The sequence below is a fragment of the Pecten maximus genome, chromosome 18 (genome assembly GCF_902652985.1).
Source record: "Pecten maximus chromosome 18, xPecMax1.1, whole genome shotgun sequence".
Lineage (NCBI taxonomy): Eukaryota > Metazoa > Mollusca > Bivalvia > Pectinida > Pectinidae > Pecten > Pecten maximus.
In genome coordinates, this window is record NC_047032.1 from 2,600,900 (window position 1) to 2,617,407 (window position 16,508).

The following is a 16,508-nucleotide window of genomic DNA, read 5'->3' on the forward strand; positions in this document are numbered from 1 at the left end:
CATGATATTATTCAGTGAACATGTAAGTTAACATAACAGTTACAATTTCCTCCCATATCTATTTTTACATACCATTTTGAGGTGTTTGCTTTGGTGTTATTGTGAAACTCTCTGTGTCAATGTCCAACACTGTGTGTGAATCGTCCGATAACTGTATTTTTCCACCATCCAATATATAATGCTTAAACTGTTCTGCAAGATGCGCGGCAGATGGTTCTAGAGGGCTTCTAGCGGCAGTGATATTTATACAGACCATTATACATTCTGAAGAATAAAACAGATTTAATCAGAATAGTGGTGGTGAATCATTTTCCAATTGTAAATATTTTCATTGAAACAGAACACTTTAAAGACAGGGATGTGAACCCAAAATATAATTAAAACCACCATCAAATGTAGAATGGCGAAAATCATATATGCAATATGATGCCACATGTGTAATAAGAGTATGTTGGAGAAACAGGAAATGAGATATATGAGAAAATACAGAATCAAATATCTAGAATAAGAAATTAGACACAGGACCTTGTTCCTAATCACTTCAACAATGAAGGTCAGACGGTTGGACATTATGAGGTGATGGACATAGAGAAAAATAAACAGAATACGTAAACCTAAAGACTAGTCCGCAAGACTATATATCCTAGATACAAAACTCAACACATTCCATTCGATTGGATTCAAACGACAAAGAGGATTCAGCAGAGATTGGTCACTTATTTCATGATGTTATTTATACTTGTGGAAAAAAGAATCGCCTGTTTATTTTCTATAGCTATTTTTTTTACATATTTTTGTCTGGTAGGTCATTGTTTGGATTTCTCAATTATTTCATCATTACAAAATACATATTGATGATTTGTGTTGTCCGGTCACAAACGGAGTTAGAGTCAATACCGTTAAAACAAGGGTATCCTACACTGTTCCCTGATCCAAATATGTAGTTGTGTTTTCCCGCCCCTGTATCAGTCGCTGCTCTTACATTCCTTAACATTGGCCAAGGTGTTTATCGCCCTTTGAGGGATATTATTTCACTCCTGATTAAGGGCCTACGGAGGTGAGGGACGCTATATATATGGTAAGTTGACGCACTTCCTAATCCTCCTGTCTAGCTCGTCCCTCTAATGCTCGATTTGGGATATATCTGGACTGCATGGTGGTCAATTAACAACAGGAACGTTCTTTAGAGCCAGCAAGTCACGACAAACCCGAAAAACAAGGGGCCTCGTGTTGTTCCGCTGAAAAGTCACATTATGTTGATTGATAAGAGGAAGAACATGCGATCTCAAGACCTGATAACAATATATTACTACTGTAAGATTACCATCGATAACCATGAGCGGTGTTTTCACACCTTGGAATATTCTTGCTCCTACCATAACAGACACTCAACATATCTGTGGATTTCTGTTACGCAAGTGTAAGAATAATGCTCATCACGACATCCATAGACACGTTGCCATCCATCTGACCTGTTAAGTGTATAGCGTCTCTGATGAGCAAAACAAAGTTGATTACGTGCATATGAAAGCAGCCACTGCATTTGACTCTCGCGACGGATTTCTAACCGATCTTAGACATATTGGCCGACCATGAGTGCCGAAAACTTGACCTGCCGTTTCCGTCAATGTCTGAAATTGGTTACGGATGTGCGAGAGACGTATGCCTTTATCATAACGTCGTGACGTAATGCATGGGCGTCCGCTCCTGGGACACTCATCCAATCTCCCTGTGATTTTTGAGACGCCCATCGTAACGGGATATTGTTGTCTCTACAATACTCCTTGGCTACATGACGTTACCTTTTATATATCACTTTGATCAACCGCGGCATTTTGCTTAGGAATCGATTCGAAAGGAATTGTTGTGGAACTGTACAGTTTCAATGTTCGATGTAATGATTTATCAGCACATATGGTGCAAGAGTACCTCTGATGCACGTTTTCTTGAAGAATCTACTGAAAGCATGAAGTGTCGAAAGGGATCGCGCTTGACTGAATTTAAACTTAAGAACATTTTTACAGTGCAGTGAGTTAGCTCATTATGTAATTGAATTAAATTTAGACCACGTGTCTAAAATTTATATCAGACAATCCGATCTTGTCTTACTTATTTTCGCTAGTATATATGCCTCCAAGTTTGGTGACGTCATATATGACCCATGTAAATAGTGATACCACAGTTGAAGCATAGGGCCCTGTTGGCAAAAACTTACTGCTTCATGAGGATATGCGCTCTCCTAAATATTAGCCAGCAACCATTATTTATTTCAATATATACTAACGATTTGAAGTGAATAGTATTTTCCATAGCATTATTATTCAATTGTCTATTTATGCTATACAAGGTCGAAGGGATCGCAACACAATTATACTTACTCGTTTCAAATGCGACTCCATTCCCCCGTCCATCTGTTGAAGTAGCTTCAGAAAATCCATTTAAAATGTCGGCTTGTGATTCCTGCCTTTTGATATCGATGTTGTTGATAATGACAAAAGACACTGTGCAGTCCTTGTCATCAGGAGTATCTAACAATGTAAATAAATGGAACCGTGTCAAGTTCTTAAAAAAATATTGTCCGCATGATTATTATATTATGATATATGTTGTGTTGATGACAGTCGGGAAAGTTAAATTACACAAAATACACAAAGAAGTAAGTCTTTGCTTAGGTCTTTTGTCTTAACTATTCAGTCATAACAGATAGTACAGTATGATTAAGGATTTCATGAAAATTCACAAATATAACATATTTAAACAAGGATGGATAGTATTGCAACAGCAATACAAAGTCCCCTGCCTGAACCAGGAGTGCAACTATTTATTTCCCATTTTTTAAACTACGTGTTATACTGATCACATATACCAAGTTTCGTTAAAAGCGGAGTAGTACTTTAGGATTGTCCGGACACGCCTCAACCAATGAGAAGCTGGCGTCAATTTTGAAAAAAAAAAAAATTCGAAAAGAAAAATTGGGATGCACAACTACATGTTATACTGATCATGTATACGAAGTTTCGTTAAAATCGGAGTAGTACTTCAGGAGGAGTTGTCCGGACAAGCCTCAACCTATGAGAAGCCGGCAGCCATTTTGAAAAATGAATTTAAAAACGAACAAGAGATCCCAGAGGGATCTTGGCGCCCACCATTGAATGATCTTCATAGGTTCCATGTCAGATTGATCTTTTCTCTACTTTTCCCTTCATTTTACTAATCTGTGCAAATTGAGACATCCCTCCAGTACTTTTCAAACAAGGGAATCCTAGCTATATAAGAAATTTGAGATTTAACGATAATGGCTGTTTGTTTGCCAGGTTGTTTTCAGGACAGACTGGTCCAAAAATGCAATACAAGGGACCAAGGGGAACCTACTTATGAAATTTGAGAAAGATCCATTCAGTACTTTGAGAAATAGAGATAACAAACTTCAATTGTTAAAATCCAAGATGGCGGTCTGTCGGCCATGTTGTTTTCTGATTGGTCTCAAAACGCAATATGCATAACTAGGCACCAAGGGAAACCTACATATGAAATTTCAGAAAGATCCATTCAGTGCTTTCTCAGAAATAGTGATAACAAACTTCAATTGTCAAAATCCATGATGGCTGCCTGTCGGCCATGTTGTTATCCGATTGGTCTCAAAACGCAATATGCATAACTAGGCACCAAGGGAAACTTACATATGAAATTTGAGAAAGATCCATTCAGTACATTCTCAGAAATAGCGATAACAAACTTCAATTGTCAAAATCCATGATGGCTGCCTGTCGGCCATGTTGTTATCCGATTGGTCTCAAAATGCAATATGCATAACTAGGCACCAAGGGAAACTTACATATGAAATTTGAGAAAGATCCATTCAGTACATTCTCAGAAATAGCGATAACAAACTTCAATTGTCAAAATCCAAGATGGCTGCCTGTCGGCCATGTTGTTATCAGATTGGTCTCAAAACGCAATATGCATAACTAGGCACCAAGGGAAACTTACATATGAAATTTGAGAAAGATCCATTCAGTACATTCTCAGAAATAGCGATAACAAACTTCAATTGTCAAAATCCATGATGGCTGCCTGTCGGCCATGTTGTTATCCGATTGGCCTCAAAACGCAATATGCATAACTAGGCACCAAGGGAAACTTACATATGAAATTTGAGAAAGATCCATTCAGTACATTCTCAGAAATAGCGATAACAAACTTCAATTGTCAAAATCCAAGATGGCTGCCTGTCGGCCATGTTGTTTTCGGATTGGTCTCAAAACGCAATATGCATAACTAGGCACCAAGGGAAACCTACATCTGCAATTTCAGAAAGATCCATTCAGTACTTTCTCAGAAATAGTGGTAACAAACTTCAATTGTCAAAATCCAAGATGGCTGCCTGTCGGCCATGTTGTTTTCCGATTGGTCTCAAATCGCAATATGCATAACTAGGCACCAAGGGGAACCTACATATGAAATTTGAGAAAGATCCCTTCAGTACTTTCTCAGAAATAGCGATAACAAACTTCAATTGTCAAAATCCAAGATGGCTGCCTGTCGGCCATTTTGTTTTCTGATTGGTCTCAAATCGCAATATGCATAACTAGGCACCAAGGGAAACCTACATATGAAATTTGAGAAAGATCCCTTCAGTACTTTCTCAGAAATAGCGATAACAAACTTCAATTGTCAAAATCCAAGATGGCTGCCTGTCGGCCATGTTGTTATCCGATTGGTCTCAAAACGCAATATGCATAACTAGGCACCAAGGGAAACCTACATATGAAATTTGAGAACGATCCCTTCAGTACTTTCTCAGAAATAGCGATAACAAACTTCAATTGTCAAAATCCAAGATGGCTGCCTGTCGGCCATGTTGTTATCCGATTGGTCTCAAAACGCAATATGCATAACTAAGTACCAAGGGGAACCTTCAGATGAAATTTGAGAAAGATCCCTTCAGTACTTTCTCAGAAATAGCGATAACAAACTTCAATTGTCAAAATCCAAGATGGCAGCCTGTCGGCCATTTTGTTTTCCGATTGGTCTCAAAACACAATATGCATAACTAGGCACCAAGGGGAACCTACATATGAAATTTGCGAAAGATCCCTTCAGTACTTTCTGAGAAATAGCGATAACAAGAATTGTTTACGGACGGAGGGACGGACGGACGGACGGACGGACGGAGGGACGGACGGAGGGACGGACGGACGACGGACCACGGACGCAGGGCGATTTGAACAGCCCACCATCTGATGATGGTGGGCTAAAAATGTGGGATGCACAACTACATGTTATACTGATCATGTATACCAAGTTTCATTAAAATCAGAGTAGTACTTTAGAAGGAGTTGTCCGGACAACTATTGCGTGACAGACAGACAGACGGACAGACAGACAGACAGACGGAGGGTAAACCTATAGTCCCCCCGTTTTTCAAACGGCAGGGGACTAAAAATAGGATGCAAAGAAGGATGAAATATATAATGTAATATATATTCAATCATCTCTGAGTTAGAAATTTCCGTTTCATATGCCCGCAGCAGAAATAGGACATTGTCTTTTAAAAGTCACGAAATCCCTGCAAATAGCGTGGACATCATCCGTAACCATCTAGAAATGCACAATTAGTTTAGAAAATTTAAGTGTTTGAATTTTCATACAGAAACCAGAAAGCACTCTATGAAGTTTTAGGTTGATTGACCCAAAGGGAACTGGACAGATTTTCTATGTATTTATAGTGACCGTGACTTTCGAACCAGAAAAGCAAAACAAAGCAAGCACTTTTGATAAGGAAGTACTATACAAAGTTTGAGTTTAATTGGTCTGAGGGAACTCAAGTTATCAAATGAAAACCAAGTTTCTATTAATAGCAACAGTGACCTTAACCTTTGACCTTTGAAAATCGAATCGTAAAGCAATCCCAAGTAAGCACTTCATATAAGAAAGCAATGCACCAAGTCTGAGTTTGATTGGCCCAAGGGATCTCAATTTATCGCAAGCAAACTTATTTTTTATTTATAGTAGCAAGGACCTTTGACCTTTGAATCTGACAAGCAATCCCAAGCAAACACTTTTGGTAAGGAAGCACTGTGTGAAGTTTGAGTTTGATTGGCTGAAGGGAACTTGAGTTATTGCATGGAAACCGATTTTCTATTAATACTAAGTGACCCTGACCTTTGACCTTTGAACCTGAAAAGCAATCCCAAGCAAAGGAGCACTGTGTGAAGTCTTTGTTTGATTGGCTGAAGGGAACTTGAGTTATTGCATGGAAACCAATTTTCTATTAATAATATCAGTGACCTTGACCTTTGCACCTGAAAAGCCATTCCAAGCAAGTACTTTTGGAAAGGAAGCACTGTGTGAAGTTTGAGTTTGATTGGCCGAAGTTAACTGTAATAGGTTTTCAGCAATAGTTGCACTTCAATGCAATATATCTAAATAACCAATGCAAGAGTTCTGAACATACTTGCCATAATTAGCTATAATTTGTTTTATATAAACCACATACATATGTAACAACAGTGTGCTTTGTTATTGAAACATACACGATAAGCATGATTAATTTTATTTGTTTTCATGATTTATTTCCATCCAGTACATATACAGATAATTTAACTTACAATTGTTCACATACTTGCCTTTATCAATATTTAATAATTTTGAACATAATGCATCAATATTTCTCCAATTCAATTTAAATCGCATTCTGATGTAAACTTTGAAAATAAATATCGCGACGGAAAATTTCCAACATGAATGTTGTGTCGACTGTGTTGCTTGAGCTAAAATGTCCATTACGAAAATATACTGTTACCTACATGTACTTCTGTCACACATAGGGCAGCTTTCATAATTGCTCAGACAAGTAATGCAGAAATGATGTCCACAATCTTCTTTCACTCTCCGTGTTTTGCTTTTATCAAATGACAAACAACAAATCGGACATTTATCCCGATCTATATCTGAAACGATAGTGAAAAAAATATCCATAAATTCACTGCACGCCTTAATCAATGAAAATATGTATTGATATGTTTAGATTATGCTTGATAATGATGAAAGAATGTCAAAGCTTGAATTACATATTGTTTACTTGAATCAATAATTTAACCTTTTGGCATACGACATATAAGACATCTGTACAGGTCAACATCTGAAAATAGATTTTTTGTATATATTTTAGATATATTCTAATCATAAAACCAGATCTGCCAATAGTTCAATCATTTAAGTGACTTCAGTTTTCACTTGGATTGAAAAGTCAGTAAGCAATGCAGTCCATCTTTTGTTAGTTTATAACTACAAACACGTACAGTTAGCATTTACTGTACATAAAAGATGGACGACTCCAGTACAATTTTCGAGTATTTTGTAAAATCTTATTTTTTAAAAAGGAACCATGCATTTCTTGACTGCTGCATGTTGCTTTTGTTATTTACAGATTAAGTGTAAGAGTGTTAGTGACATTAAAACGAATATGTGGGCGTTGTACCGAAGGTATGATTGTTATTATACCGAGTCGATATAATTACCTGAAGTAATTTCAGAAAAAAATGGTAACAGTGCGGGTTTTTGTGGGAAGCATTGTATATGGTAACAAATGACCATGCATTTTTAAATAGTATGTTATGTGACTTGTGCTGAAATGCTGTGTTAGGTGAATAAGGAAAATATACTGGTACCTACTTCTGTCACACATAGGGCAGCTTTCATATTTGCTCAGACAAGTAATGCAGAAATGATGTCCACAATCTTCTTTCACTCTCCGCGTTTTGCTTTTATCAAATGACAAACAACAAATCGGACATTTATCCCGATCTATATCTGAAACGATAGTGAAAAAATATCCTTAAATTCACTGCACGCCTTAATCAATGAAAATATGTATTTATATGTTTAGATTATGCTTGATAATGATGAAAGAATGTCAAAGTTTGAATTACATATTGTTTACATGAATCAATAATTTAACCTTTATTTTACAAGGTAACTATCACTTTTATAGCCATTTTAATTATCGATCCTGATAACAACAAGAGGCCCATGGGGCCTGTATCGTTCACCTGGTTGGATTTGACCAAGTGTCAAAATAGTGTTCATGTTAAATTTGTTTTATTTGTCAACCTCAAACAATGCTTTATATGTTTAAAGTGTGGGGATCCCAACTGCTTTAAAGAAATAAAGTCCAGACTCTCTAAGTTTCAAACATGCATTCATAACTCTATGATTAATAGCGATTTAAAGTAATTACATTTATTTCCCCTATGGAGCCCCAAAACTTTGGGCAAAGTCAACATTAAATGCAAAATCTGTTTCGCTTTCCTCAAGGATGTTTCCGACTAAATTGGGTTTAAATCCATTCATAACTTAATTACTAGTGGCGATTTAAAGGAATTACCTCTATTTCCCCCTTTGGGCCCGCCCCATTGGCCCCTGGGAGTCAGAGTCACCATTTATGCAAAATCTGTTCCCCTTTCCCGAAGGATGTCTCTGACCAAATTAGGTTCAAATCCATTCATAACTTTATGACTTGTAGCGATTTAAAGGAATTGCCTCAATTTCCCCTATTGGGCCCCGCCTCTCCAGTCCCTTAGGGGTCGGAGTCACCTTTTATGCAAAATCTGATCCCCTTCCCCCAAGGATGTTTCTGACCAAATTGAGTTCAAATCTAATTATAACTTTATGACAAGTAGCAATTTAAAGGAATTACCTCTATTTCCCCTATTGGGCCCCGCCCCTTTGGCTCCTTGGGGTAAGATACATCATTTATGCAAAATCTGTTTTTATTCCCCCAAGGATGTTTCTGACCAAATTGGGATCCCATCCATTCATAACTTTATGACAAGTAGCGATTTAAAGGCATTACCTGTATTTCCCCTATTGGGTCCCGCCCCTTTGGCCCCTCCGGGGTCAGAGTGACCATTTATGCAATATCTGTTCACCTTCCCCCAAGGATGTTTCTGACTAAATTGGGTTCAAATCCATTCATAACTTTATGACTAGTAGCTATTTAAAGGAATTGCCTCAATTTCCCCTATTGGGCCCCGCCTCTCCAGCCTCTTAGGGGTCGGAGTCACCATTTATGCAAAATCTGATCCCCTTCTGCCAAGGATGTTTCTGACCAAATTAAGTTCAAATCTAATAATAACTTTATGACAAGTAGCGATTTAAAGGAATTTCCTCTATTTCCCCTATTGGGCCCCGCCCCTTTGGCTCCTTGGGGTAAGAGACATCATTTATGCAAAATCTGTTTTTATTCCCCAAGGATGTTTCTGACCACATTGGGATCCAATCCATTCATAACTTTATGACTGGTAGCGATTTAAATGAATTGCCTCTATTTCCCCTATTAGGCCCCGCCTCATTGGCCCCTCGGGGGTCAGAGTCACAAATGTATGCAATATCTGTTCACCTTCCCCGAATGATGTTTCTGACTAAATTGGGTTCAAATCTATTCATAACTTTATGACTAGTAGCGATTTAAATGAATTACCTCTATTTCCCCTATTGGGCCCCGCCCTTATGGCCCCATGGGGGTCAGAGTCACCATTTATGCAAAATCTGTTCCCCTTCCCCCAAGGATGTTTATAACCAAATTGGGATGAAATCCAATCATAACGCTATGACTAGTAGCGATTTAAATCAATGACCTTTATTTCCCCTATTGGGCCCAACAACTTTGGCCAAAGTCATCATTAAATGCAAAATCTGTTTCGCTTTCCCCAAGGTTGTTTCTGACCAAATTGGGATCAAATCCATTCATAACTTTATGACTGGTAGCGATTTAAAGGAATTGCCTCTATTTCCCCTATTTGGCCCCGCCCCTTTGGCTCCTTGGGGGTAAGAGACATCATTTATGCAAAATCTGTTTTTATTTCCCCAAGGATGTTTCTGACCAAATTGGGATCCAATCCATTCAGAACTTTATGACAAGTAGCGATTTAAAGGCATTACCTCTATTTCCCCTATTGGGCCCCGCCCTTTGGCCCCTCCGGGGACAGAGTGACCATTTATGTAATATCTGTTCCCCTTCCCCCAAGGATGTTTCTGACTAAATTGGGTTCAAATCTATTCATAACTTTATGACTTGTAGTGATTTAAAGGAATTACCTCTATTTCCCCTATTGGGCCCCGCCCTTATGGCCCCATGAGGGTTAGATTCACCATTTATGCAAAATATGTTCCCCTTCCCCCAAGGATGTTTCTGACCAAATTGGGATGAAATCCAATCATAACTTTATGACAAGTAGCGATATAAAGGAATTGCCTCTATTTCCCCTATTATGCCCCGCCTCATTGGCCCCTCGGGGGTCAGAGTCACAAATGTATGCAATATCTGTTCACCTTCCCCGAATGATGTTTCTGACTAAATTGGGTTCAAATCTATTCATAACTTTATGACTAGTAGCGATTTAAATGAATTACCTCTATTTCCCCTATTGGGCCCCGCCCTTATGGCCCCATAGGGGTCAGAGTCACCATTTATGCAAAATCTGTTCCCCTTCCCCCAAGGATGTTTCTAACCAAATTGGGATGAAATCCAATCATAACGCTATGACTAGTAGCGATTTAAATCAATGACCTTTATTTCCCCTATGGGGCCCAACAACTTTGGCCAAAGTCATCATTAAATGCAAAATCTGTTTCGCTTTCCCCAAGGTTGTTTCTGACCAAATTGGGATCAAATCCATTCATAACTTTATGACTGGTAGCGATTTAAAGGAATTGCCTCTATTTCCCCTATTTGGCCCCGCCCCTTTGGCTCCTTGGGGGTAAGAGACATCATTTATGCAAAATCTGTTTTTATTTCCCCAAGGATGTTTCTGACCAAATTGGGATCCAATTCATTCAGAACTTTATGACAAGTAGCGATTTAAAGGCATTACCTCTATTTCCCCTATTGGGCCCCGCCCCTTTGGCCCCTCCGGGGACAGAGTGACCATTTATGTAATATCTGTTCCCCTTCCCCCAAGGATGTTTCTGACTAAATTGGGTTCAAATCTATTCATAACTTTATGACTTGTAGTGATTTAAAGGAATTACCTCTATTTCCCCTATTGGGCCCCGCCCTTATGGCCCCATGAGGGTTAGATTCACCATTTATGCAAAATATGTTCCCCTTCCCCCAAGGATGTTTCTGACCAAATTGGGATGAAATCCAATCATAACTTTATGACAAGTAGCGATATAAAGGAATTACCTCTATTTCCCCTATTAAGCCCCGCCCCTTTGGCCCCTCGGGGTCAGAGTCAACATTTATGCAAAATCTGTTTTTATTCCCCCAAGGATGTTTCTGACTAAATTGGGTTCAAATCTATTCATAACTTTATGACTAGTAGCGATTTAAATGAATTACCTCTATTTCCCCTATTGGGCCCCGCCCTTATGGCCCCATGGGGGTCAGAGTCACCATTTATGCAAAATCTGTTCCCCTTCCCCCAAGGATGTTTCTAACCAAATTGGGATGAAATCCAATCATAACTTGATGACAAGAAGCGATTTAAAGCAATTACCTCTATTTCCCCAATTGGGCCCCGCCTCTATGGCCCCTTGGGGGTCAGAGTCACCATTTATGCAAAATCTGTTTCCCTTCCCCCAAGGATGTTTCTAACTAAATTGGGTTCAAATCCATTCATAACTTTATGACTTGTAGTGATTTAAAGGAATTACCTCTATTTCCCCTATTGGGCCCCGCCCTTATGGCCCCATCGGGGTTAGATTCACCATTTATGCAAAATGTGTTTCCCTTCCCCCAAGGATGCTCCTGACTAAATTGGGTTCAAATCCATTCATAATTTTTTGACTAGTAGTGATTTAAAGGAATTACCTCTATTTCCCCTATCGGGCCCCGCCCCTATGGCCCCTTGGGGTCAGAGTCACCATTTATGCAATATCTGATCCCCTTCTGCCGAAGATGTTTTTGACCAAATTTGGTCAAAATCCAAAAAGAACTTTTTGACAAGCGGCGATTTGAAGCAAATGTTGACGGACGACGGACAGACGACGGACGCTGCGCCATAACATAAGCTCACCGGAACTTCGGTCCAGGTGAGCTAAAAATATTTATGACTGACTTATTAATATACATACCTTCTCTCTGTCTGGTCTCTTCACGTTCAGATACAGGCAACTTGCTACGATAACAAAATACACATATCAAAATTTGATAATAATAATACAATTTTATGGAAGTAAATGGTTTAGTTAAACCCCTCTGATAGTTCATCGTTATATATTTGCATTCCTAATGTGGTTTGCTGATATGAACATACCAAGTGAAAACAACAAACATATGACAATGAATACACTATGAAAACCGTATGAAAACATTGTATCTCGTGCAAATCACCTGATAACTCGGTCATATTAATACGCGATCGACAGTAAGACAGCAAGAGTAGCTTCCCTTGGATCGATAACGTTGGTACGAGATAAGTGTTAAAAATATTGAGAGAGCATATACATTTTAAATAATTATACCATAATTCAAGAATTAAGTAATAAATAAACATTATACAAAATTAAACAAAAAAGACCGGAAAATGCGGAACGACATTAAAACAATGGCGTGGTGAATAGGCGGGATCTCCCGGCTGTTCTAATAGTTTGGCGTTTCGTCGTATACATGACAAATTTTTATTTTTGATAAAATTTCTCGTTTTCTCGATATAAATTTTTTAAATCAAGGTTATGTAAATATATGAATTGAATAGATTTTTTACCGCGCGCCACGGGATATGTAGCTAGCTACTGGTATTCATAGCCGCAATGAAAATTTAAAAAAAATCTATTCAATCCATATATGATAGACAGTTACGTTTATTTGATCATCCAAAGTTTGTTTGTCGTATGCTTGTGTTACGTAAAATATATTATTCATTTCATTTTATTTTATTTTTTATTTATTTATCAATTTTTTATGTATTTATTTTTTTTTGTCTTGACATGTAGAAGTCATGAGTACTGTACTAATGACCAAGGAAAACTAAACTTTATGTGAACATTTAGATATCTAGACCTTTGTTGCATCGAATACTTAAAGACAATATCAATTCTTCAATATAGCCTGCCTTGATGTGCCTCACTGTTATATAATAAATATATAGTTATATCAAAATCTCTTAGATTTCAAACTCAAATAGGGGCAAATATTTCCGATAGAAACTGTTAATATCGCAATACGCTTGCATCGTGTTCTATGCTTATGGTCTAGTTAATACAAAAGATTACCTGTCCATAAGATCATCTTCTGACCTTGTAGATTTGTCTACTGCTGTAAAGAAATTAAGAGTTTCTTTAGCTATCACATTGTATAACCAGTTTTTCTTCACCATAAAATACCCCTCCGACCCCCCTGCCATATGGACAGAATAACCGAGGTTCTCAAGTACAAACAATCATTTTGTTTCGGTAAGAATACAGACTATTTGATCTACGATTGCTGTTAGCTTTGTTAGATAATATATTACTTAAACGATTTTTTTTATTTCAATGTAGTCTCAAAAGATTGCCATCTACTGTTTCAGCAGACGCAACTTAAATGAAATGAACAAGATTATTGTTTTTAACACAAATCCTTTTTCCATAGCTCAGATACATTTCCCAATGATTTAAAAACGCTAAGCACTTTCAAATGAAGTTTGGACTACATTTTAAGCCAAAAGTTCCTCATATCCTTTTTTTTTCTAACGAAACGCGACATAAATTCAGTGACATGTTTCCGTACATAACTGGTAAAAATTTAGTCTTTCTTTCACAATACGCTTGAACTGAATTGAAGGCATTCTGTGCTGTTTTTAACCATTCTTCCAAAATCTAAATATATTCACAAGAACAATTGAATCTGAAAACGAATATTACAAAGATAGTTGCCACTCTGCATGGAATTACCTATTTTTCTTTCATTAGTTTAAAAAAATGCTTCTTAGATTATTGTCATATATGATTGGACAATTTTTTTAGATATGGCAATGCAAATTAATAGTTGGATACAAAGCCAAAGATAGATTAAACTTCGTAAATCTAGGACTCATCTTTAATATTAGCGATCTCAAATATATAGACGCCGATGGTGGAAACCCAAACTATGAATTGTCAGAATGATGATGCAGTATCATGGATTTTTGATATCATATTTCAACTAGAACTATCGCCAGGATGGCTGACTAATACCCCCGCAATCTGCACGAGTCAATGGTGAATTGGAACTGTCAATTAGACTAACTAAGATAACCCAGTAATATACATTTACCAGTTGCTGTAATTTTGAGAAAAAGAAAGTGGCATGCACATCTACACATGGTCCTTTATATTTGTGTGAAGTTTCATTGAATTTAGGAGGAGTTGTCCGGACAAACTTAAAGTTATGTTTCTTATCGGCAAACCTGTTTGTAGTGACCAGTTGCTAAAGCAACCATAATTTTGAAAAAAGGAAAATGGCATGCACATCTACACATGGTCCTCTATATTTGTGTGAAGTTTCATTGAAATCAGCCCATCGGTTTAGGAGGAATTGTCCGGACAAAATGTGTCTACAGACGGACGGACGGACAACCTGATTCCATTATACCCCCCTAACGTCGTTGCGGGGGTATAAAAATAACATGCACGTGTGTATATTCTGAACTTAGCCACTATTCTTATTACTTAAACCGAAACAAAACAAAAGACACAAGCAATTAGAACATTTCTCATTCAAACACTACTCACATTACTTTAACAGCAATTAATGACGCTATTACATAGACATACAATGCTAAGGAAATTTAGTTTTAGCAGTAACAAGTTCATCTTTCTTTCGGTTTTCGGTTGACACTGAGAAAAATACTTACACACATGTAACGGAACGATGCGGCCACACTCTGCTTTTCTCTTTTTGGCCTCTGCCCTACATTGATAGTGAGCTTCGTCGATAACTTTGTTTGTATTTGTGATAATAAGCGAAGGAGCACTAGGACATCCTGAAAAGTATTTATGATTGTCGATCAAAACTCTTGTATTTGGTGGCGGGCTTTTGTCTCCCCTTTTCCACAAAATGCTGTCTGGTTTAGGATCCACTGCACAATGTAATATGACTGTAGATCCTTCATTAACATGGTATTTTGGTTTATCCATCTGAACAACCATTTCTTCTGTAAAATAATCAAATTTTTCATGGGATTGATTTTTGTTCATATAAGCCGGTATGCAAAACCAGATTTAATTCAACATATCACGATTGTTATTCACTTTGGTAAGTGATATTCAATACCAATCCAGCACTCATGACAATGTTGAATGACGTGTTCATGTTAACATTGATGTTTATTGGCGTGTTATTATTTGACCTTGACTTGTTTGTATCAACGAAAGAGAAACAACACATAGTGATCCAAACAAAACTATACATATAAATATATAGAGATAATATATATAATATTTACCTTCGGTTTTGTCGATATTCTCGGTGCACTTGCTAATAGCATAGGTATATGCCTTTACTATATCACAAAGGATAGGTTTAACCTTTTCAAATTTTGGTACTAGCTGTTCGTAGTTTCCATAAGAAATGAATTTTGTATTCATTAGACAAGTAAACAATTTGTCAACAGAATCTATTTCTGTTCTTTCAACTGTTGTCAGTGGGTTATTGTCCAACAGGAGTTTCAATTTATCCAATTCGGCTTCGACTATGTTTTCTTTCAATTTGAGAACCATGTTGTTGTGGAAATCAATAACCTCACGAGGGGTATTTGTAGCCATTTTGAAGATGTCTTATTAGTCTGAAATCAAAAAGTAAATCGTATTTAATTCAGATCAGGCATTCTACAATATCTCAAGATGTAACAGTAGAAACAATACTTGTCAGATATATGCATAAAATGGCACCCGTGATGTAGAGATATAATGTACAAATGTATCAAGATAACACCATCAGATGAAATTGATTTAACACCGAAAGTTACATAACAAACATAGAGGCAAATTATGATAGAATTTGGATAAAATTAGTTAAAACATGTATCGTTTTTAAATTTATACAATAAAATCAAAAAGTAAAACTCTGGAGTTTTCCCAAAAACATGATAAAAACTTTTCGGAAATAAATATCATAAATATGTCAGAGATGTAGCATTCTAAATGACACATTTTCTAATCATAAACCGTTATTAAGATATGATTGATACATGCACGTATGGGTGTCGTAGGTGTAGTGGTGGTTGTTGTAGGTGTAGTAGTGGTTGTTGTAGGTGTAGTAGTGGTGGTTGTAGGTGTAGGAGTGGTGGTTGTAGGTGTAGTGGTGGTGGTTGTAGGTGTAGTGGTGGTGGTTGTAGGTGTAGTAATGGTGGTTGTGGGTGTAGTAGTGGTGGTTGTAGTTGTAGCAATGGTGGTTGTAGGTGTAGTGGTGGTGGTTGTAGGTGTAGTAGTGGTGGTTGTAGGTGTAGTAGTGGTGGTTGTCGGTGTCGTAGTGGTGGTTGTCGGTGTAGTAGTGGTGGTTGTAGGTGTCGTAGTGGTGGTTGTCGGTGTAGTGGTGGTGG

At 37.5% G+C, this 16,508-nt stretch overlaps 1 protein-coding gene across 1 annotated transcript in view; it reads right to left on the reverse strand.

Moving 5' to 3' along the window:
* LOC117316078 overlaps positions 1 to 15,641 on the reverse strand; it is a gene marked incomplete at its 5' end in the record, with an annotated part of 41,015 nt that extends 25,374 nt beyond the window's left edge. The window contains 8 exon segments of the mRNA XM_033870564.1: positions 73 to 264; positions 2,379 to 2,528; positions 6,810 to 6,953; positions 7,678 to 7,815; positions 12,082 to 12,125; positions 13,222 to 13,264; positions 14,823 to 15,122; positions 15,414 to 15,641. Of these exon segments, the coding sequence (XP_033726455.1) occupies positions 73 to 264; positions 2,379 to 2,528; positions 6,810 to 6,953; positions 7,678 to 7,815; positions 12,082 to 12,125; positions 13,222 to 13,264; positions 14,823 to 15,122; positions 15,414 to 15,641 (1,239 nt within the window).
* Between the last annotated feature and the right edge of the window lie 867 nt (positions 15,642 to 16,508).